At 42.1% G+C, this 25119-nt stretch overlaps 1 protein-coding gene across 7 annotated transcripts in view; it reads right to left on the minus strand.

Annotated features, from left to right (window-relative positions):
- The window catches only part of INVS (inversin), a 134608-nt gene that overhangs the window by 31679 nt on the left and 77810 nt on the right, over positions 1 to 25119 (minus strand). For 6 of the 7 annotated variants that reach the window (XM_070458416.1, XM_070458411.1, XM_070458412.1 and 3 more), the window contains 6 exons: positions 24459 to 24568; positions 21928 to 22099; positions 16471 to 16626; positions 15827 to 16056; positions 13145 to 13251; positions 5803 to 6015 (listed from right to left, as the gene is read on the minus strand). In XM_070458416.1, the coding sequence (XP_070314517.1) occupies positions 5803 to 6015; positions 13145 to 13251; positions 15827 to 16056; positions 16471 to 16626; positions 21928 to 22099; positions 24459 to 24568 (988 nt within the window). Of the gene's footprint in view, positions 1 to 5802; positions 6016 to 13144; positions 13252 to 15826; positions 16057 to 16470; positions 16627 to 21927; positions 22100 to 22729; positions 22764 to 24458; positions 24569 to 25119 lie in introns of all 7 variants that reach the window. The other variant, XM_070458413.1, reaches the window with a different exon arrangement.

Here is a 25119-nt window from a genome sequence, read left to right on the forward strand (position 1 = left end):
AAATGTGGGTGTGGCATGAGTGCCTCACCATCTAGGAATTATAGGGCTGGGCCTGATGATATTTTCAGGAAATGCTCAGTGTTGAAACCACACAACCCCTTTTTCTGTAGAAGCCATATTAATCACATCTCTCAAGCCTCTCTTGCATGCGTGCTAAGTCACTTCAGTCATGTCCAACTCTTTATGATCCCACGGACTGTAGCCGCCAGGCTCCACTGTCCATGTGATTCTCCAGACAAGAATACTGGAGTGGGTTTCCATCTCCTCCTCCAGGGGATCTTCCCAACCCAGGGATCAAACCTGGGTTTCCTGCTTTGCAGGCAGATTCTTTATTATTACAGGTTTGCTATTAAAAAGCAGAGACATCACTTTGCTGACAAAGGTCCGTATAGTGAAAGCTATGGTTTTTCCATAGTCACACAGGGATATTGGATAAGGAAATGAACACTCACTCTAGTATTCTTGCCTGGAAGATCCCATGGACAGAGGAGCCTGGTGGGCTACAGTCGAAGGGGTGGCAAAGAGTCAGACATCACTGACCAAGTAACTACATAGGGATATGAGAGTTGGACCACAAAGGAATTGATGCCTTCAAACTGTGGTGCTAGAGAAGCCTCTGGAGCATCCACCAGACAACAAAGAGATCAAACCAGTCCATTCCAAAGGAGACCAACCCTGAATATTCACTGGGCGGACTAAGGCTGAAGCTCCAATACTTTGGTCACCTGTGCGAAGAGCCAACTCATTGGAAAGGACTGATGCTAGGAAAGACTGAGGGCAGAAGGAGAAGATGGTGACAGAGGATGAGATGGTCGGATGTTATCACCGATTCAACGGACATGAATTTGAGCAAACTCTGAGAGATGGTGGAGGACAGAGGAGCCTGGCATCATGCAGTCCGTGGGGTCGTAGAGAGTCAGACAGGACTCAGCAACTGAAGAACAAGAAACTTATCAAGGGCTTTAAGTCACAAGAAGTGTGGGTGGACCTAACATGACCCTTGCCCTCCAGGAACTGACAATCTAGTTGGGAAATCAGACCCGTGCCTCCTGCAGATGCTGAATTCTCGCTATGATGCATGCTAAAACGCAAGTATTAACCCAGAGCTGGGGGCTGGGGATGTGGGAGACTGATTAAACTGGGAGAGAAAAAAAAAGGTTACATGGAAACCATGTCAAAGTGAGAAAAGAGGGAAGAAAGAGAAGGTGATTTCAGGCAGACAGATGGCACAGCTCTCACAGAGTCTTTGACTCAGAAGAGATCTGAGAGCCCGGCTCTTTCACATAGTTTTAAAAATTCTTTATATATTTATCCTGGAGAGATGATAATTCAATTTCTCCTGGAACATTCCCAGTGAGAGGAAACTGCTTACCTCAGAAGACAGAAAAGGTTTGGCTCTAACCTCTTCCGCTGGCCCTGCGTTGGATGTCTGTGTGTGTGGGGGGGTCTGTCAGATTCTATCTCTGCATTGTTGCTGAAGCGCAGGTCAGTAATGTTTGGTCTTTGACTTCCTCTCAAGGGAATAAGAAAGTGTCATGCGTTTCAGGACCTCTGACTTACAGAATGTTATAGCTGGAAGGAACCTTAGATATCATTTAGTCCAATCTACAAAAAAATCTTTCTGTGATTCATGAACCATCTTAGAGAATGTGATAAAAAATCTACAGATCCTCTCCTCCCACCAAGTGTACATGAGCTCATAACATACAAAATACTGCCCACAGTTTCAGGGCATTCATGGAGCCTCAAAACCTGTCCCAAACTAAAAAATTTTCTTTTCATTTTATTGATGAGAAACTGAGGCTCAGAGAAGTGGAATAATGGAAGTGTTCTCACGCATCAGACCACAGGTGAGCAGAAGATTCAGCCTAAGGGTCAACGCTGAAGAAAGGCACTGACAAACGGAAGGTGTCTGGGGAGCAGGCTGCAAGCGGATCCTTACAAAGTGAGGAGGAGAGCTGGGGCTGGGGTGCGAGTTATCGGGAGCACCTTCTTTAATTATCTGGAAGTCGGTTTATGGAAGAGGATTTGGACTTTTCTGTTCTGCTTCAAGGGGCAGCTCAAGATCAAGAGGGAGAAAAGAACTTCTGCCAACATCATGAGTGTTAGTCACTCAGTCCTGTCCGACTCTCTGTGACCCCACGGACTGTAGCCCCCCAGGCGCCTCTGTCCACGGGACTCTCCAGGCAAGAATACTGGCAACAGAACTGTCCACTAATGAAGTGCGCTGCCTAGAGGCACAGAACTCCTTGTTACCTGACTTTTTGAGGACACAGAACAACCTCCTGTTGAAGGAACTTGGGCATCACGAGAGCCTGAACTGGGTGACCCGAACTGGATCTGATTACATAACTCTAGAGACACAGTCTCATATACTAGTCAGAAAGAAGCTCGGGTCTCCCAAGAGCGTGGGGCGTAAGGAAAGCTGTAAGTGAGGAAGTGAAGAAAGTTAAAGATGGCTAAAACGTCAGGTGGGAGGGTGGAGTCAGTGGAGAGAAAGGTGAGACTTGGAGATATAAGCGGAAGTAAAATGTTACGGGGTCTGATGTAGCATCACAAATGCTATTCCAGAATGATGCTTGTTAGAGTGGTGGGACAGAAGAGCTACAAAAGGACATTTCGGAAAGGGGACTTATCACAGCTGGCGGCGGCAGCAGCAGCAGGGAGATCACGAGGTGGAGAGAGGCAGCTGTGCTGATGGGCTGTATGTTCACACAGCGAGCCTGAAGTGGCGGCAACAGGGCCTGCAAACGGAGAGGTCCGATGATCTGACATGTCGGCCAGGGACAGAAGGACGGCGCAGCGGGCATGCCTCTAGAGAGCTGAAGACCTAGGGTCAGACTTCCAGGAGAGGAAGACGTCAGACAGATGAAGGGTTGTCTACAAAGGTAAGTAATGTGAGTTTTAAGAGTAGATATATTTTCAATGAAAAAAGTATGGCAAGAAAAGAAGTCTAAGGGGTTACCTGTAGCACTGACTTCAGTGTGGAGATGGTATAGTTGAAGAGATGTACGAAGGAAGAGTTCAGAAAGTTAGAGGGGATCTGAGCTCAGAGAGTGAATAAAAACCCAGCAAAAAGGAAGCTTCAGGGGAAGAGGGCGATCAACATAAATACAGTCTTATTTTCATGTGCATTCAGCTCTGTGCTTTGGCAGGCAGATTACAGTAGTGTTCATTCTGGCAATACACTGGAGGTGTAGTATGAGTTATAAAGTGCTTTTAAATGGATTATAGGTATTTCCTTAAAAAAAAAAGCCTTAGAAAATATGACTAAAACTTCTCTCTCTTTCAATTTCTCTACCAGCAAAATAGAAATCACTTTAAGTTTAATCAGTTTCTTTGACACCCTCACTTTAAGGAAGGTGATTTCTGCCATCCTAACACAAGAAACTGGGGAGGGTATATTGAGGCAACATGATGTGCCTGAGCCACCTTAGACTAAATTTAACATTCTGATTTCTGTCCCTTAAAACCAAATTCAAAACCAAAATGCAACACTGACTCACGTTTTCAGGAATAACTTTTGAGAAATAAAATGAACACAAATTAAACCAGTAATTCTTGATTCAAACATTTCTCTTGGAGATCTATGCTACAATGACTATTAGGAGGCGATGGTTAAGAAGTGTAAGAAACCCGTTTACTCCCAATAATGAGGACCCATAAAGGGCAGACTGTGACTGAGAAAAAGTAAAGGAAGCTAAAATTTTTCAGTTTTTGTAATTTCAATGATTATCACAGTAAGCACAGCTCCCATTTACAGTTTTTTAACAATCAATTTCAGAAACTAAGAATTAAGAACAGGGCTTCCCTGGTGGCTCAGTGGTAAAGAACCTGCCTGCCAATGAGTTTGATCCCTGATCGGGGAAGGTCCCACATGCTGGGGAGCAACGAAACCTGTGCGCCACACTGCTGAGCTTGAGCTCCAGACCCAGAAGCACAACTACTGAGGCCCATGTACCCTCAGCCCTGCTCCGCAACGAGAGAGGCCGTCTCAGGAAGAAGTCTTGAGCTCTAGACCCAGAAGCCACAACTACTGAAGCCCAGGTATCCTCAGCCCCTGCTCCGCAACGAGAGAGGCCATCTCGGTAAGAAGTCTTGAGCTCTAGACCCAGAAGCACAACTACTGAGGCCCAGGTATCCTCAGCCCCGGCTCCGCAATGAGAGAGGCCATCTCGGTAAGAAGTCTTGAGCTCCAGACCCAGAAGCACAACTGCTGAAGCCCAGGTATCCTCAGCCCTGCTCTGCAACGAGAGAGGCCATCTCAGTAAGAAGTCTTGAGCTCTAGACCCAGAAGCCACAACTACTGAAGCCCAGGTATCCTCAGCCCCTGCTCCGCAACGAGAGAGGCCATCTCAGTAAGAAGTCTTGAGCTCTAGACCCAGAAGCCACAACTACTGAAGCCCAGGTATCCTCAGCCCCTGCTCCGCAACGAGAGAGGCCATCTCAGGAAGAAGTCTTGAGCTCTAGACCCAGAAGCCACAACTACTGAAGCCCAGGTATCCTCAGCCCCTGCTCCGCAATGAGAGAGGCCATCTCGGTAAGAAGTCTTGAGCTCTAGACCCAGAAGCCACAACTACTGAAGCCCAGGTATCCTCAGCCCCTGCTCCGCAACGAGAGAGGCCATCTCAGGAAGAAGTCTTGAGCTCCAGACCCAGAAGCCACAACTACTGAAGCCCAGGTATCCTCAGCCCCTGCTCCGCAACGAGAGAGGCCATCTCAGGAAGAAGTCTGGGCACCGCAAAAAGAGCAGCCCACCTCCCTGCAACGAGAGAAAAAGCTGCACAGCAAGGAAGACCCAGCACAGCCACACACACACACACACACACACAAGAAGAATCTTCCTGTGATCTTTAGCATCAGATGTTTTGGTTTTATATCTGCTAATGCAATACTCTCTTGCTATTTAAAATACCCAACACGTGTATAACAGAAAAGCCAAACCAAAACATAATCTAAAATCAATCACTCACAGTAAAACCAATCACAATGTATAATAAACTTCCTGGGTGGTTCAGATGGTGATGCATCTGCCTGCAATGCAGGAGACCCAGGTTTGATCCCTGGGTCAAGTAAGATCCCCTGGAGAAGGAAATGGCAACCCACTCCACTATCCTTGCTGGGAAAATCCCACAGACAGAGAATTCTGGCGAGCTACAGTCCATAGGGTCTCAGTCAGACACAGCTGAGCAACTAACAGTTTTAGATTTATAACAGGCACAAATGACTATTTCACACACTATATCATTACCCAAACAAGTGTGAGGTCCTCGAAGCAAGTACTATTTTCTCCTTAGGCTCAAGTCAAGAGAGTTGTATGTGCAGTAAGAATTCAATCAGTATTTCTTGAACAAATTGCATTATTAGTGGGGATTTGTTAAGGAATAGGTAGGGGAGAGCAAGTTATTTACACAAGTTAGCTGCTTGAATCAAATCAGAACTAGACCTGTATTTGTCTAGAAGCAGGTGAGATATTGGCGTGAGTTTCTTTGGAAAAGGCGGGAAGGTGAGAGGACCAGATATTCCTTTGTGGGTTCCTGCAGGCAGCAGCCTCACCATCAGCTCCTCGCCACGGCTGGGTACGGCAGTGACGTCTCCCAGAGTTAGAAGCCTGAGGACTGGCCTAGAGGAACAGCCACCAGGTGGAGAGGAGCCGCGGCCCTCTGAGGGACTGGTGAGCAGCAGGCGGAGGGGACGGGACGCGGGGATCACCGAGACTCCAGAGCCCCGCCTGCGCCTCTCCTGGCCGCGCCCGCCGCCACGCCCCCTTCCACGCTGACTCCCGGGTGCGCTCACACTTACTTGGCCGCAGCATCCTTTCTCAGCTGTTCGTGCTTCATGAGCAGATTTTTCCGGTCTCGGAAAGCTTTCCTGACCTTGTACCCTTTGTAGACGGCCTGGATCTTGAAGGCAGCGATGTCCTGGATGGCCGCGATGGACAGGGCGCCGTGCTCCAACAAGAACTGGATCACTTCGTGACGCTCCCCAAGCAGGGCATAATCCAGGGGGGTGTACCTGAAGGAGGGAGGGTTTTGCTTTAAGTGTTGCAAGGCAATTCCGAGCACAGTTAAGCTGGTGACGCTGTGCAGGAGGAGGAAACCTCATTCTAAGACGTGGAGCACCCCTCGGGCATAGCTGTCCCATTTTGCTCTGAGGAGCGCAGAACAAGGGTGGAGCCGGCATCTGGTGTTTTGCACTGACGACCATGTCTATTCCTCAGTTTTGCTCACTTGCTCACAAATTAGGGGCTTTGAGAATACATGATCACTTTTCTTCCTCCCCATGTTCTAATTCCTTAATCCTATCAAAAAAAAAAAAAAAAACACTGCAAATGATATTGTGGGGTTCCTAAGTCTCAGCTCATGATTACTGATAGTTAATGTTTATGAAATGAAAAATATATCTCCAAATAGAGAGAGTTAGTCTGTGAGAAGAATGGCCCTTTAAACCCCTGCAGAAATGATGGATTATTAAACAGAGTTGGGACAACTGTTCAGTCATCTGGGGGGGGGGGGGGCAGATTCTTACATCACTTTCACTCCAAAATGAATGCAGGGTGAAGTAATGATCTAATTTTCTTTTTTTTTTTTTTAAGGGAATTCCCTGCTGGTCCAATGGTTAGGACTCTGTGTTCTCACTGCTGAGGGCCAATGTTCAATCCCTACTTGGGGAATTAAGATCCCAGGAGCTGCATGGTGTGGCAAAAAAAAAAAACACATGAAAGTAGAAGAAAAAATCATGGGAGATTTTCAAAAATATTGGAGTGGGAAGTTTTTTCCAAAGAAAGATACAGAATGCAGAAACCTTAAGATTGATAAATCCAAGTACATAAAAATAACAAATATTTTTAGGACAAAAACACCAATAACAAAGATAAAAGATAGTTCTTCAAACAGGAAATACTCAGGGCTACTAGCATATAAAAATATGTTCAATGTCACTCATTTAAGAGAAATACAATTTAAGACTAATATGAGCGAGCACTTTAACCTAAAGATTAATTCAGCAAAGACCAGAAAGTTTAATAACACACTGTGCTGGCGAGAATGGAGGGAGACAGGCTCTCTACATACAAGGGAGGCAATCTGGCAATATATTTCACAATTATTCATGTATCTGCCCTCTGCCATAGCCTTCTCACTTATAGGCATTCATCCAACAGATCTGCTCTCCTGTGAAGTGCTTTATGTATAAGGATATTCACAGAAGCACAGCTTGAAATAGTAAAACAATGGAAACAACCTCAATTCCATCAACAGTAAAGTGAAAGTTGCTCAGTCGTGTCCGACCCTTTGCGACCCCATGGACTGTGGTCCATGGAATTCTCCAGGCCAGAATACTGGAGTGGGTGGCTGTTCCCTTCTCCAGGGGGATCTTCCCAACCCAGGGATTGAATCCAGGTCTCCCACATGGCAGGCAGCAGATTACCAGTTGAGCCCCAGAGGAGCCCAAGAAAACTGGCATGGGTAGCCTATCCCTTCTCCAGCAGATCTTTCCGACCCAGGAATCAAACTGGGGTGTCCTGCACTCAGGCGAATTCTTTACCAGCTGAGCTACCAGGGAAGCCCTCCATCAACAAACATAGGACTGGTTAAATAAAGTACAGGCCGTCCCATCACAAAGTCATCTGCGTAAAGCAGCCATTACTGTGTACATGAATAAATACGGGACAATCGCCAGGATGAACTGTTCAGTGAAGGAAAAAAGAAAAAGTGAGAAACCAGAACAGCATTATGATGTGCTTCACTGACATGAAAAGAATATATCCCTCTGTGCTCACCTGTGTAAAATATTGATATAACTCTCTAGAAGTTTCCCAAGAACATGGGACAGTGATGCCCCTGGGGAGGAAGCTAGCTGTCTCAGAGACAGGGATAGGAGGGATAGTTAGTTTTACTAAATGCCTTTTTATGCTTTTTAAATTTTTTACAGTGTACATACCTTTTTGATAAGTATATTATTTAGAAAAAATGGGTATTATTATTATCATAGAGTTATATATTAGAATTTCAACTGACTACTTTCTAGATCTGTGATTTTAGGCAGATTCTTTTTAAAAAATACATCTTCTCTATTTTTGGAATATAAAACAAACCAGATTAATATAAAGAAGAAAATAATAGTCATCTACACTCTCACTCTCAGAGTTAACCACTGTTAATATTAATGGGAAGTATGTTTCCTTTTTTAAAGAAAAATAATTACTCTGTAAAAATGACACAGTTTAAGAATTCAAATGATGCAAATAGTACTATAATTTGAAGTAAAGAAAACACCCCCAATTCTACCATCCAACCGTGGTGAAAACAATGGTTGTCACTTCCCGACCAACTTATGCCCCACCTCTCCTCATACAGATTTGGGATGATGACAGAATAAAATGATCAGTGTGAAGAAGACAGCAGTGTGCCTGGCATGAGGGAAGCAGCTCATAAAAGTTAGTGTGATTAGTGCTATTACAGAACACACATTGCAGCGCTTATATGTTGGTGATAGCACTTATCACGAATATTATTTGCACAGACCCAAACTAGCATTTATGACTGCTGAACAACTGCCAGATCAGTTTCCTCTGGATGACTGTCACTGGGTCAGTGCAGTCACAGGTGTTGGAAGGAAATAATCAGCTGATTGATGAGCTGGAAAAATGATGACTATGTGGGTGCATGAACAGACTCAGAGAATCAGCCAATGATTATAGAAAAGAAACTCTTCAAGAATCACCTACAGTCACAGTAAGACACAAAAGGGAGAGGTTTCAGTAAATGCAAAGGGTAGTTGGTCCCTTTAGTAAGGAGACTAAATTCAGAAGGAAGTTCTTGAATGCTAGAACGGATGAACCCCCGTTTTAGGACAGCTTGATCTGCCCATACTGTTCAGAAACCAGAAGGCCATAAAGTAGAGGTGCCTGGATAAACTTTCAAACATTATTTACAGGTAAATAGCGTTTTGTAAATTCAGAAGAACTGTTACAAAATCCACTATATATTCCAAAATGCCTTTCATGACTGTACTTTCCCCAATAGAAAAAATCATCAGAGTCAGAGAACCACTGCAGAGAGTTTGACGGATACAGTTTAACACCCTCACGGTATAAATGAATAAACAGACCTGGGAAGATTACGCAACAAGCGGAAGTCTATGTAACTAGTTGCCTGCACAGCCCAGATGGGACTATGATCACATGCTGCCCCGTTCAGCACAGAAACCCTTCCACAATTCCTCTCTCCGTCACTGAATACATGTCTCCTACGGAATGAAGCTGCTTCCAAATCAATGTGCAAATGACATATGCATTTTCAGTAAGCCTGATCATTTTTTTCTATAATTATGAATACATAGTACCTTTCACACAGTATACAAAAAGGATTAGCAAAATATGGCTTGTGAAAGTGAGGCCCAAGTTATGTGTTTACTTACAAATATGACAAAAAGAAATGACATGGGCATAATATTCCCTAAAGAATGCTGAGCCGGAGGTCAGCAGACCTGTGTGACCCTGGGCATTCTCTTCACTTCTCTGAGTTTCTGTTTCCTCATCTGTAAAAGGTGAAACGAAGGGGAGAAGAAGAACTAGATTTCTCAGGCTGCTTGTGGATGGAAAGTTGCATTTCAAATATGTTAAATATTTTTATTATGAAAAAATCATATTTTTATTATGAGAAACTTTAAGCATAAACAAAAGTAGAGCAAACAGGACACTAATGCTTTATACACGCATTACCCAGATTTAATAATTAGCAAAATTTTTACCACATTCACTTCATCTACTCCTTTCTTTTTTATTTTTGCTCAAGTATTTTAAAAGCAAATCCCAGAGGAACACCCTGGTGGATCCAGTGGTCAGCACTCAGAGATTTCACTGCCATGGGCCCAGGTTCAAACCCTGGTAGGGAAAGATCCCACAAGCCATCAATCAATCAATCAATAAAGCAAATCCCATACTCCGATCATTTAATCTCTCTGCATTTTAGATTCATCTATAATAAGGTGAACATAATCACAATGCCATTGTATTAACAAAATTAACAGGAATTCCTTAGCAAGATCTAATGCTTACTCTAAACACACATTTTCCTGATTTTCTTTTAAAAAATGTCTTTTTCTTTCTTTTTTTTTTTTTTACAATTAGTTTCTTCAAATTACTTCTCGGGCAATTTTTGATTCAAGGAGACACAAACTAAATATCTAGCAAGGCTTAAGACTAAAGTCTATACTTAGTGTTTAGGCAACTGACCACACTGTGATTATTACTACTGAATCATTCTTCATCCCAAACTCAATGGAGACACATTCAAGCGCTGTGAATATTCCCATCTATGTCAGAGTATGGCTGTCAGATAGTTATTGACTGAAAGCCAGCAGTAGGTGGCAAAAATTATGTCTATACAGAGAACATCAAGTGGTTTGTGTCAATGCATGTCAAGTAAAAATTAACAGTACATTGATGGTAACCAGTCAAGAAACAATGCAGATAAAGACAAGAGACAAGATACAATTGGACTTGCCATGTGGGAATGGTCTGATGGAACAAGCAGAATGCCTAAACTGGAATGTCAATAAACATAAAAGGCAGTGCCAGCTTCTGACATTTGTACATCAAGGTGCATTGCTGATGAAACATTAAAACAGACTGGGATATTACCACTGTCTCTTTTCATCCATAGACTGGCAAGTACACTTTGGAGGATTTTTCCTTTGGTCTTTTGGTCTGTAATTAACATATGCTTACTCCAGGAGTCGGTAAGTACCTTAATTCATAAGCTTACTTAGGTCTGAAATTCAAAATTCAGCATATAAATGGAAATTGAATTACAAAAAATTATTTTTTTATTGTTTCCTAAAAAATAGCGCTCAGGCAGTAAATGGTTTTATAAAAAATATCCTTTATAGAAATATATCATCCCTAATTCTTAGAATTCTTAATCTTCGTGCTTCTTCAGGGTTTCAAAGGGAGAAGCCTCTGGCACCCTCACATACCTGTTTTAAGGTCAAATCCTCAGTCTTGAGGATTCTTCTGGCTTTCCAGTTTCCTTAAATGTCCAAATGCCTATCTTCGTCTTTTTGGTTTTGCAGTTGTCATTTGACTATAATAGAGATGTGGAGTTCTTTATATAATCACTCTCAAAGTAAGGCATACTAATCTGCTTTATCTAAGTTTGCCTGTGGTCTAAGAATTCCACATAACTTTCTAATGAAGGTATGAATCAGGGTGATGCTACTGGGAGCCTGAAAACACGGATTTGACAATTCACCAGTTATTTACTAAGCATCTACTTCATGAAAAGCACTGTGAGCAATTCAGAGATGACCAAGAGTGCTCTGCTAAAAGGAAGACAAATTCTATAAAATCATAATAAAAAGTGAAATGTGCCAAGGGCTATAAAGATTCACAGTGGGGAGGAGAACACAGTTTGGGACACATGACTGCAGGACCAGGACAGTCTTCTTAGACAAGACTGAATTTGAACAGTGGAATGACAAGATTAACAACTATATTAGTGATCTGACTAAGAAAGGTTACTTTGGAAGGTAATGAATTGAATGAGGGAAAGATCGAAGGAAGGAAAACAAGTGAGGAGGCATTGCAATAGTTTCAGAAAGAGTGAGAGAGGGCAAGACAGTGGTGCTGGTGATGACGTGGAGATGACAGCGTGAACCAAGGTGGGGGGGTGGGCGGCGGGTGTGAGTCTGTACTGTAGCCTGAGATCATACCAATGGTGCTGGTGATGACGTGGAGATGACAGCGTGAACCAAGGCAGGGGGTGAGTCTGCACTGTAGCCTGAGAATGTACCAGCACCCAGGTGAGTGCTGAAGCCTGTGGCTGGTCAGGTTGCCAAAGGAGGCAGGCTGAGAGCAGATCCACTCCTTGAAGACTGCTTATATTTAAAACAGAAAAAAGGCAACAGAAGCCAAAAGAAATGGAGGAGCAGGATTAGAAGAGAATCCTAATTCCAAGAGACTGGGAAAACGCACTGTCACAGAAGCTTAGGGAGCGGACAGGCTCAAGGAGGTGAGAGGAGTAGCAGAGAGGAGATGCAGGAGGGCCAGTGGGGGGCAGAGAAGACATCACGTGCTTTGTCAACTAGGACTCCGCCAGGGACCATTCGGATGCAGATTTCAGGGTAAACGAGAGGGTGGAGGCCACACTGCAAAGGCCTGAATGCGGACAGTGAAGAAACGGAGCCAGTGAAGACAGTGTGAGACCGGGCAAAGAAGACAAACCTCAGAGAAAAGAGACTTGGAAAATAACAGATGGCGGGTACAGATAACGGAGAAAGGTTCTGAAAGAAGTGGGAAAGATGAAGGGATTGGCCCCATGTTTCCTCTGAGACAGTGGGCTTAGAGAAAACCCCTCTTTTTCTACCAAGTGTCCCACCCCCTGATAGAAAGAAAAAGCTGGTGGTGGCTGAGAGCATAGGGATGGGGCCACTTTAGTGACAGTATCCATGAACAAAGAAAACTAAAGCACAGATCTGGGTGGGGGCAGGGGGCAGGTGTGGAAATCTGATTACCATCTTAGTTGTTACCTACAAATAACTAGAATCTTCCTAGATCCAAGACCATCAAGAATGTCTCCTGCTTAGACTTCACACTACGTTGAGTCCTTTTTATTGGGTCTGGGTCACTGGATAGCAACCCCAGCCTAACTCTGTGAATCTCATATTATTTAAGAAATCTGTATTAAGATTAAAATCCTGAGCTTTAGCCTCAGTTTCCCCTTATTTTTTTCATGCTACATGGTGGCATCTCTGTCCACTAACTGATAATATCCCCTTCATCAAGAGAAACTTCTTGAACATATAACACATCTCGCTGGCCTAACTGAATTCTTAGTCCTGGTCAGTCAGGACTCCCCTGATTTGATGCTGGACACACATCAAAAGAAGACCTAGATTTCTTCATCTGGAAAGTGTGAGCTTGCCCTAAGTAATGCCTGAAGTTTCTAATAACTTAAAAATCCCATGATTCTAAATCAACACTACATGGAGCTTTTGTTTTCTTCTGGTTCAGGATTTCTTAGTGTAGTGTTTCCTGATGAAATACTATTTCTGAACAAGCATCTAAACTTGAGAATTTTTTAAAATATGGCAGAAAGGATGTGAGATGAACAATGATGCATTCTTTTTGCCAGTGGCTTACCTCTCTTCATTGTTTTCCATCTGATTAGGGAAAGCAGCAAAGTCTAGTAGTAATTTAATAGCATCAAGGTATCCATTGTTACAGGACCAGTGCAAAGCTGTTCTTCCCTGCAAGCATAATCAAATATGTCTTGTGTCAGTATTTTGGAACACATAGTTATTTATGTTAACTCAAATATATAAACATTTCTCCCAAGTTGCTTACTTACAGAAAGTGAAAATATCAAGTACACAGTGGAGAAAATGAACAGTATCTTAACCAAGTGATCAAAACTAATACTAGCTAGTGGACTTCCCGGGCTCCCCTGGGGCTCAGCGGTAAAGAATCAGGCTGCAAGGCAGCAGACACAGGTTCCATACCTGGGTCAAAAAGATCCCCTGGAGGAGGGCACGGCAACCCACACCACTATGCTTGCAGGGACAATCCCACGGACAGAGGAGCCGGGAAGGCTGTGTCTATGGGGCTGCAAGGAGTTGGACAAGACTAAAGTGACTGGGCAGTGGCAGCAGCAAGGGGCCTTCCTGGCGGCGCAGGGGACGCAGGTCTGAGCCCTGGTCCGGGAAGACTCCACACGCTGCGGAGCAGCGTCACAACTACTGAGTCCTCGGCCCAACCCTCAGGCCCTCACGCGTGGGGACTGTGCCCTGCGAGAGGAGCCACTGCAATGAGAAGCCGGCACGCCGCAAGGAAAAGTCGCTCCCATTCGTCGCAACCAGACAAAGCTCACGCAGAGCAACAAAGACTCACTGCAGCCAAAAATAAATAAAATTATAAAAAATACTACGTTAAGAAGTATCACATGTCTCCAAAAGTGATACTCTGAGGATTCAGTATCATCTATGTAATATTCCCTCCCAAACGTAAATCCTGAATCAAATTATGATGAATCATTAGGCAACGACAAATTGAGTGAAATTCTAGAAAATAAATGGCCTGTATTCTTTAAAAATTTCAATGTCATGAAAGATTAAAAAAAAGTCAAGAAGCACTGCTGGAGATAAAAAGGAATATTTCACAGTGTTAAAGAAGTCAAAGAGGAAGACATCACAATCCTAAATCTGAATGCAACTAACAGCACAGTCTCCAAACATATAGGATAAAAACTGGCAAAATTAAAAGGGCAAACAGTCATATCCATAATTACAGTGGGAGGTTTTTAACCCACGTCGTACAGTAGTTGATAGCAGAAATAGATTAAAAAGTAGGAAAGGTATAGACAGCATGAAAAATACAATGTAAAATGTATAGAAAACACTGTACTGAACAATGACAAAACTAGTATTCTTTTCAAGTGTACACAGAACATTTACCAAAATCAACCATATGCTGGGACATATGCTGATTAAAATAATGCAGAGTATTTTTTTAAACTAAAGTAAAATTTAAGCTACAAATCAATGCAGTAGGCAGAATAAGGCACTCTGTTACAAAGATGTCCACTTTATGACTTCCGGAATCTGTAACTGTGTTATATTAAATGGAAAAGGGGGAATTAAGGTTGTAGATGGAATTAAAGCTGCTAATCAGTTGACTGTGAGTTGGATTATCCAGTTGGGCCAAGTGTAATCACAAAGGTCCTTATAGTAAGTTAAAGACAGAGGCAGAAGGTGAATGTCAGAGTGATGCAGTGTGAAAAAGTCAACCAGTCACTGCTAGATTTGAAGCGGGAGAAACAGAGCCACAAGTCACAGGATGTGGGCACCCTCCAGGAAAGTCAAGGAAACAGACTCTCTCCTAGAGCCCCCAGAAAGAATGAAGTCCTGCCAACACCGTGATCTTTAGGACATTTTGGAATTCTGACACCCAGATTAGTAATATGACAAATTTGTTTTGTTTTAAAACACTAAGTTTGTGGTAATTGTTACAGCAGGAATAGAACATCAATATAATCATTAACAAAAAGATAATGACAAAATGCCCAACGCCTGGGAATTAAACAATACACTTAACTAACCCATAAATCAAATAATAAATTGAAATGGAAATCAGAAAATGTGTTGAATGATAGTGATGCTACAGTTTATCCAGATTTGTAAGATGAAGCTAAAGCAGCATTCAGAGTAACAAACATGGTTAAATATATATATTGAAAAAAACCAATGATTTAAAATTTCATCAAAAGAATTTTTTAAAGAATATTAAATCAAACCTTATAAAAGTGGATGGTAGGCAATAATAAAGATGAGAGTAAATACCAATGAAATAGTGAAAAATTTAAAATGTAGAAAATAAAGGCAATTTTATAGACTTATTGTGAGGACTGAATGAGTTATAAAACAGAAAGCTCTTAGAACTTTGAAATGTTAAGCATCCATGATTATGAAAAAGATTATATACCAAATGAAAAAATATTAGTGATAATTTTAAGCAAAACAAAATGTGTAAAATCATATATATATTTATATACTTACATACATATGCCATGTATCTATATATTTTATAAAAGTTATGAAACTATTCCCATCCTATGACTTTTAAAAATTATATACACATATACACAAGGACTAGAAGAGCGCATGGACAAATAAAAATCACTTTTAACTAACAGATTTTTTTTTTTTTTAACAGATTTTTGAGTGATCTCATCACTTGACAAACCGTTTTACTTAATTTTAGTTGACAAAGAAGCAATGATGCAGACACTTCGGAGCAAATGATAGAGAAAAGACCTAGGATTTTTACCTCTTTGTCCTGAATGTTCGGGTCTGCGCTGTTTTCCATGAGCACGGCCATGCAGTTGATATAGCCCCCATATGCAGCGCACTGCAGTGGGGTTCTTCCTGCATAATCCTGCACATTTGGGTTGATCTTATTTTCTATCAGGATCTGGCAAACATCTGCATTTCCTCCCAGCGCGGCCCAATGTAGAAGAGAATGTCCATCTTGGTCGACTAGATCCACCCTTGCTCCACCTGAAAAAGCAAAAATATAGTGAAAATGTCTAATATAGACAGCAATTTATCAAAAAGAAGAGAAGTTTAAAGAATATAACAGTCCTTTAAATGCTTTACTCTTAGCAAAAAGCTTTCATGTATATCATCTATTTCAGATTTTTACAATAAGCCTGGGAGTTGGTCAGGATAGAAATCGTTCCCATTTTATATGAGGTGAAACTGAGGATCAGGCAGATACAGTGACTTTTCCCAAATCAAACAGCTCCTAATAGGTGGAGCTAGGAGTGAATCTCGGGTTTCCTGATGCCAGGTTCTTCCCTCCATGCTTCCACCCAGACAGCTCTCTGCCATGTAAAGCTGTATCTCAAAGGGTGACTGTAAGAAATCCTACCTTTTGAGACTGACTTGTTATGAGCACTCTTAGTAACTCACCTTTGATGAGTGTCTGAATCACATCTTTGTGCCCCATCTCACAGGCTCGGAAAAGTGGAGTATGTTTCATGACATCAGTAGCATCTACTTGAGCGTTATTTTCCAGTAATAACTTCACGGTGCTGACATGGCCAGAAAGTGCAGCGGCATGTAAAGCTAAAGAGGGAGCGAAAGAGAGTGAAGAACTTTTAAGTAACAACCTCACCTTTTTACTATGCTAACTGTGTGTCTCTTCCTCTTTTGATTTTCACATCATTTTGGCCAAACGCAATTTAATCTTCAAGATGATCTATTCTTCACTTGCATACACTTCTTTGTATCTTCCTTTCTGTTGGTATGTATTACTATCCCACTTTCCCCTTCCTTCTACCTTTCTCATCTCACTGTTTTCTTCCTTTCCATCCTGTTGGTCTGAAATGGTCTCCTCAGTCACTAGTTTATTATCTTTTCTTCTTTCTAAGAGAGCAAGAGGACAAAACATGGCAAAGAGAAATGACTTAAATGATGCAGGCAATTCTGCCCACCAGCCCACTCACGATCCGTGCACGCCTCTGAGCGGATGTGTGAGGGGAGCCGCCAACCTACTGGTTCTTCAGCTGGTCGCCTGTGCGCCTCTTGCAGCGGGTCTGTACCCACGTGCAGCTTACTGCCTTGAGAGCACAGTTCATAGAACACGATTCCAAATGCAAGTCAGCTATTTCCTCAGGGCCCAATTTTAAAAAGAGCAATTCACTTCGAGATGGCAGGGAAAAAGCCGAGTTTTTTTAGTTTAGTTTAGTTTAGTTTCATGTTGCACTGATCCCTGCCTATGTTGTTCCTCTCTAGGGCTTATATCCCCACTCCTCAGATTACTCTTTAAATTCTATTTAAATCATCACTCTCTAAATTCTTCTCAATGTTTCAGGGTATCTGTCTAGAGGTCCAGGCCAGTTCTAAGAATTATGGCTCTACACTATCTAGGAAAATGTTTTTTTCATAAAGTGTGATCCATGGACCAAACCTGGGGTGCCTATAAAATGCAGATTCCTGGGGACTTGTTGAGATGCCACTTTGGGCTGGGTACACAATCTAATGCTGGGAATTCAGTAGGAAACAAAAAGCTAAGGCTACATTTTCATAGAAGCAGCAAAGCAGAACAAAACCAAAACACTGAACTAACAACATTTAAGTATTAGATGGTGACAGACGGTATAGTTAAAGAAGTAAGAACTGTTTTGATATGTGAAGTGATGTGATTACTTTTGATTTACGGGGATTACTTTTGATTGGTGGTTAGGGAAAGCCCTGTCAAGGTACCTAAAGGTCCATTTAAGCTGAGACTAAATCATAAAAAAAGAGGCAAAGCAGAACTCTCAAGGGAGACTAGTCCGGGCAAACGCAAACAGGGACAGGGATGAATGCACGTGTTGAAAGCAGGCAAACAGGCTGCGGCGTATGAGCGAGAGTGCAGGCAGCCACAAAGGCAGAAAAGGCTGAATCACAAACGGCCATCGGGTCAGAACGATGGAAGGGCTTTACGTAGGGGAGGGATGTGTGACTTCTGTTCTAAACGGGTCACACTAGCCATTTTCAGAATGCATTCAAGCAAGTTAGGATGTAAGTATGGAGACCAGTTAACACTAGTGCAGTAGTCTGGGTGAAAACAGTGGTGGCTTGAACGAGGGTGACAGGAGTGGAGATGGAGGGAAGCAGAAAAAAATTAGAATATGTTTTGGATGTGGAATCAACAGGACTTATTGACAGGAGTTGATGTAGGATCTCTGTTTAATCTGGGAATATCTCTAGTAATTGTCATGCACACATGAGTTTGAAAAGCCTGACCTAAACGTCTGAAAGATAGATTGGCCGAGACAAGATGGGTGTGAGAGCCTTCAAGTACCTGAAGCATGTCGTGTGGAAGAAGACACACAAAGCAACACTTAGTCTGGAAAGTGTTGGCTCAGTATAAGGCAGCGCGTCCTGCAGAGCAAGCGCAAGACAGAAGTCACGTGTGAGCTCCCTGGCGGCCGAGTGGTTAAGACCCTGCACTTTCGCTGCCAGGGGCCCGGCCAGGTCCCATCCTTGGCTGGGGAGCTAAGATCACAAACACCGCACGGCACAGCCGAAATAAAAGCAGCAGCTTTGGTGATGAGCGCTCTGCACTGGGGCCGGCCAACTGGACGCTGAGAGACAGTGAGGGCGTCTTTGGTGAAAAGGTTGGTGAGGATGTCATAGGCAGATTAAGGCAATGAGACACCTGTGACAGTTCAGTGATTTTTTTCACATTTAATACCATACGAATGTTAGTTTTTTCCCTCCTAAATGAATTTTATAAAACACCCAACACATACAACAGTTAAGAGGTGAGTGGTTCTGGTTAAAGTTGGGTGGGGTTACCCGCCCAAGCACCCACTCCCTCATAGCACGCTAGGTGCCTCTATGCGAAGGCACTGGTCTGAGGAACACAGCTTGGAAAACCCTGGACTAGATGCAATTTTAAGGTACTTTTTAATTCTGAAATTCTGTACTTGTGTCATGTGGTATCGAGTATGCAACAGATACTCTTCAGATAAATATCAATGTCAAGGTTTTTTTTTAAAAAAAAAAAAAGACAAAACTTCAACTGAGCAAAAGATAGAATTAAGGATCTCGTTAAAGGAAATTTCCCATTTCTGATTATTTTCATTTATTTTAAAACAATTTTTAGACTACAATCATTGTTCCTTCTTTGAAAAAAACACGTTTACATAGGAACTTTAAAAATTCTTTCCAATGGGGAAGGAGGTGGGATGGGGGATCGGGATGGGGAACACATGTAAATCCATGGCTGATTCATGTCAATGTATGGCAAAAACCACTACCAAATTGTAAAGTAATTAGCCTCCAACTAATAAAAATAAATGGAAAAAAAAATTCTTTCCAATAACTTTATGTTATGGAGAATTTCAAATGTCATTCAAACGTAAAGGCACATCTTCTTTATCAACTCATCGGTCAACGGACATTTAGGCTGTCTCCATGTACGGCTATTGTGAATAGTGCTGCTATGAACATAGGGGTGCATGTATCTTTTTGGAAGACTACAAAAAAAGATAAATAAAGCCAAATTTCTCTGGGTGAATACTGTCATCACCCAGCTTCAACAGTGATCTTGTTGGCTAATCTTGTTTCATTTAACTGCTATCCATTCCCCCACTTCTGATTGTTTTGAAGAAAAGTCTAGAGTCACATCCTTCTGTTTGTGAATATTTTAGTTAGTATGGCTAAAAGACAATGGTTCTTTTTTAAAACACAGCCACTGTATCAATCAGAGTATCTCTCAGATACTTTAACAGAGAAAATTAAATATGAAGGACTGCCAGCCTTGTACTGAAGAGCTAAAAAAGCAAAAAGGCAACACTAAGGTATCACAGAGGGTAGCAAGTCTAAGACTGAGGGAACAAAAAGAAGAGGATGGAATCATTACAACTTTAAAGGCTTAGAGGGGGCGCCCTGCCGAGCTGAGCCTCAGACCTCTGAGGAGGGGCTCTGCTTGGCAGGACCAGTAATGCTGGGAGAATCACAAAGTGAATTAACTGCTGCCACTGGAATAAGAGACCAGTGCTCTGCTGAGTCAGACTGACCAGGATATGCCGGCAGGAACCGGAAACAAACAGGAGAACAGGAAGCAAACAGGAAGCTATCATCCCAAGCTCCTCTTCTGGCTTCCCAGTCTCCCTGCACTGCCCACTGTGGCTGACCGCCCTGCTGAAAAGAGCAAATGTGGTGTGCAGAACCCCAGCCCCAGCAATGCAAAGAAAATACAGGCTGATTTTCGTATCTAAGGATGTTAACACAAGCTTTGTAACATCAGATATACCCAGAGAGTGTTCACATTTTCCTGATAGCTTTGTATTTTGTTTTATAGTTGATTTATTTGATCCAAATAATACTTACAGATTGCTATGGATAAGAACTCATTTTTAATTAAGGAAAAACAACCTTCTAAAGGGATGATGGAGAGGAACTCACTGGCATAGAAATGTCAGGAAGGTATATGTATCACTGACGTATAACAGAATCTCCTTAAGAGAAACAGCCCAGGGAATGAATGAATTTGAAATTATAGGTCTCAACCCCAACTAAGATGTACATCAGAAAGACAACTTTTGTTGAGAATGCAAGTATCCTAGCCCATACTTTATTAAAATACATGAAAAGTTAAAAAGTGATGCCAGTGAAAAAGACTGCATAATAAAATCTGATAAAAAAATTAAATACACAGATCATTTATAAACTCAATGTTTTATGTATCTGTATAATACTCCTTAAGAAGCTTAAAGTCTATGGTGAAACTCTGATAAACAAATACTTTTACAAGTTGAAGCCTTTATCAAAATTGATACTACCTAAAAACTCTTTTTAAAAAATCAGAAGGTGTGTTGGTCTAGGTGTAGAGAGGAGATGTTAGTGTTGCAGCCACATTCCCCTCTATCCCCCAAGGGCTACAGGAACAGTTCTGGTGATCAAGAACGATAGAAAGATCTTCTCCAGGGTGACAGGTAGGTGCAAACGGCTCTGGAATGTTTTCATGTCTAAGAAAACCTAACACTGAGAAGCTCACAGCTGAGGCTTTGTTCCATTCAGCGTTTCTGTGCTGTGATTTTCCTTTCTGACTTGTAATTTGTACACACAAGTATCCTTTGTTATCCATGGGGGATTGGTTCCAGGAGCCTCTACAGATACTAAAATCTGAAGATGCGCAAGACCCTTTTATGAGATGGCGCGGTGCAAGCCAGCCTTCCAAAGCCACAGATGCAAAACCCCGGACATGGAGGGCTGCCTGCAGCACCCACGGGAGAGCTGCGTCACCCACGGCGACGACGGGTGTTAAAAAACAAGAGCTTCTCTCAGCAGTCAACACATCCTTCGAGGGCTGTCTTCTTAGAAAAAGAGATCGAAGGAAGCACATAGTAAGAGCTTGTGAAGCTTTGAAGCTTCTAGAGTCGTGGGAGGTTAACTCTGAAATGGGAGATTCAGGATGCAGTAATGCTGTTCAAAAGTGAGAAAACAGCATATTATGTGAGACTGGTGAGAACATGCATAGACGTGTGCATTCTTTAAAACATAATTCTAAATTCTTGAAAATGTAGTTAGTAACTGCTAAGTATGCACAGTTTTTAAAGCACAGGTTCATGCTTTTTTATGCAAAGATATATGATCAGAAGAGTTCCTGCAATTACGTCTAAGGAGCAACAAGGCTTGTAAATCAAATGTCAAAATTCACTTGATAAAAACATAGGCTAATTTTAGCTGTAATACTTGAAAAAATAAAGTTGTTGGAGTGATATCCTGGTAACCTAAACTTAAAAAGTAAAGATCAATGTCAAATAATATTAGATTAGGAACAATGGTTTCAACTTACTATTTTGCAAGTATTATAGCACCATCTATACTCTGAAGCCTGAATGAAAGCTGGACATGTCTGCCAGTGCTCACCTGTACCTCCGTACTTGTCTGCCATATTAATGTCAACGTCAGACTTTAAGCTCAGCATAGTCCTGAGGACGTCATCACTGCCTTTCCCAGCAGCCCACATAAAGGATGTTCTTCCTTCAAGGTCTGAATCATCTTTTACTGATGGATGTTTTAGAAACACTTTAACTGTTTCCTGTAAGAAAACATTTAAAAATTTGAGACATGCATTTTCTATGGCAATAAAACCAGTGTTATGTGCGACTTCCACTAAGAAGCAAAGTATTTTTTGTCTACTTGTGAATCAAATGAAATTATCTTTTTATGAATAAAAGAATTATAATTTCCATTGAAAATAACAATCTGCTGTCCTTATGTATTGGTTTTAGTTTTCACAGCATTTCAAAATGTAACTTAATTCCTTCATTCAATATTCTTATAATTGAGAATGATTATTCTCAATTAAATTTAAGAATTTAACTGCAGAGAAGAAACTATGTACTGTGCTACTATTTTTTAAAATAGTTAATGGATTTATCAAATGATGAGTGGTGGCTACTGAGAAGTGCAGTGTTCAATTCATCTAACAAGTATTATTCAGGAATTCCTGCACTCTAGGTTCTTCCACTATAGAAGCATACAAAGATGAAGGCCCTTAATAATTCCTACAGTGCGTGACCCTTTTAATGGCAGTTAACATTCATAGCTACTTCCCTGGTGGCTCAGTGGCAAAGAATCCAGCTGCCAATGCAGGAAATGTGGGTTCGATCTCGGGCTCAGGAAAAGCCCTGGAGAAGGAAATGGCATCCCACTCCAATATTCTTACCTGGGAAATCCCACGCATAGAGGTGCCTGGCAGGCTACAGTCCATGGGGTTGAAAAGAGATAGGCATGACTTAGCAACTAAATAACAGCAATATTCATAGCACTTAAAATTGCATCTTTCCTCAAAACTCAGATGCTTACAAACTTATAGGAAGATCATAGACACTTTTGCTTGGATGGAAATAACACAGTTTCAGAAAAAACAATTTCTGGAGGCTGTGAGTTGTCTAAAAATGTATAAAATGTTGATATTCAATACTGCAGAGCAAGAAAAATGTAAGGTTCATCTATTCCAGCTCCTTATTTTACAGATGAGGTTCAGGCTCAGGGCCACATAAATACTGGCAGCAAACACACAGGTAGAATCCAGAGTTAAATCACCACACTCTTTCTCCTGCAACACACACTGCTTCCTAGTCTTAAAACTAGTTGTTAAGCTACTGCGGTATTATAGCTTAGCTCCCAGGAGCTAGTGTAGGTGCTTATTAAGTGATTTGAATAAAGAAGTAAATTTTTTTAATGTTGGTGATTTTGGGGGTTTCTTTTAACAATTTGCAAACATTTCTTTTGTTGAGTATGTTTTCTAAGTGATGAACGCTTACAAGGGTTTTATGGGTTTTTGATGGTGGTGGTAGTGTTTTTTAAAAAGGGAATTACAACCCCTTGCAAGTTAATAGAGTCTAAAGGAGATCAAGGGACTTGAAACTGAGCTTAGATTTTGCATCATTATTAAAAAACTATTTCTGTAATTGGCAAATTATCTGCAGGAAGTGTTTCTTTGAAAAAACGTCTATAATGTTCTAGTATTCTTACTTTCATTAGCACAGTTACGTAACTACTCGTTTCTGTACACAGTTAAATTTGGAATCTAAGAGTTGGGCTCAAGACCTTAGACAGGGCTTCCCCCATGGCTCAGTGGTAAAGAGTCCACTTGCTAATGTGTGAGGCATGGACTCGGCCCCTGATCTGCGAAGACCCCACACGCCACGGAGCAACGAAGCCCATGCACCACCGCCGCTGTGCATGTGCCCCGGAGCCCGTTAGCTGCAACTTCTGGGCCCACACGCCGCAGCTGCTGACGCCCGCACGCCCCAGGGCCTGTGCTTTGCGGCAAGAGGCGCCGCGGCAAGGAGAAGCTCACACACCACAACTAGAGGGGCCCCCGCTTGCTCCGACCAGAGAAAAGCCCACACAGCGATGGAGACCCGGCACAGCCGAAGATAAACAAACACGTAAATTATCAAAACATGAAAGTATACTTGAAAAAAAAAGGGCAATCATTTAATCTCTTGGAACCTTGGTTTCTTCATCTCTAAATAGGGATAACATGTCTTTACATAGGCCTGTGTTGAACTATGGATTGAATTCTGATTTCCATAGGTTGACTATAGTGGGACAACTGAATTTCTTATCTATTCATAATAAGAAAGAACCCCAACTCAAAATACTTAGTATTTTTCTAAGATCTTGGGAGATAATAGAAGATAAAGGTTTACCAAAACTGGAGGTGGTAAGTAGAATAGATTTTTAGGAGTGCCAGGAAGGAGAACTATAGATATACTTGCTGTGAGTACCAGAGAGAAAGAAAAGTGGGAAATTACGGTATTTCAGCAATCTGAGTGTTCAGTGTACTGTTCAGTGGTGCCTTAGGGGACGTGAGGAAGATGGAGTTACACTGTGCTGACGACAACACTCTAGTTTAAAAGGCGGTAACTGTCATGGTTACTCACAGCAAAGTTGCTCTGAGCTGCATAGTGCAAGGGTGTCGCTCCTTGGCTGTCGGATGGAACGGTTCCAGATTTATTTCTTTCCAAAAGGAGATGGACAATCTGTGCATGGCCTGAAAGCAGACACAAGGTAGTTATCACACAAAAGGACTGATTCATTTACGGTCTATTTAAAGGAAAGGGGTAAGAAAAATCACTCGTACATAAACCAGCACTCACAAGGGTTTCAGAAGAGTGGTCCCTAGTTCTTACCAAAATACTATGATTAGGCAGCTCAAAGGCAAAAACGTAAATACTAAAAACTCACTGCTTTGATCAACAAGGAAATGACTAATCATAATAGATTGAGAAAAAACTGTATTTGGTACCAGCTCACTGCATCCCCCGGTTCACCTTATAAAACTGCCCATCCAGAGGGAGGGAAGGTGCCAGAAGTCAGGCCCTCTCTGTCCCCAGCCTCCAGGTTCTCCTGCACAGCCGATCAGAACTGCATGGCTGTTCTCTTCCGCTTTTCAGGTGGACCAGCTGTGACACAGTCTCCTGTGACCTCTGACACCTTCTATCACTTCGTATCGCCTTCCCCCAGTGTTCGAACATCTAGGCAGGAATTCCAAACCCCAGCAGTGGGCAGGAATAGAGAGGTGCTGGTAGAAAAGAGAGCCCT

The sequence above is a fragment of the Odocoileus virginianus genome, chromosome 29 (assembly GCF_023699985.2).
Source record: "Odocoileus virginianus isolate 20LAN1187 ecotype Illinois chromosome 29, Ovbor_1.2, whole genome shotgun sequence".
Classification (NCBI taxonomy): domain Eukaryota; kingdom Metazoa; phylum Chordata; class Mammalia; order Artiodactyla; family Cervidae; genus Odocoileus; species Odocoileus virginianus.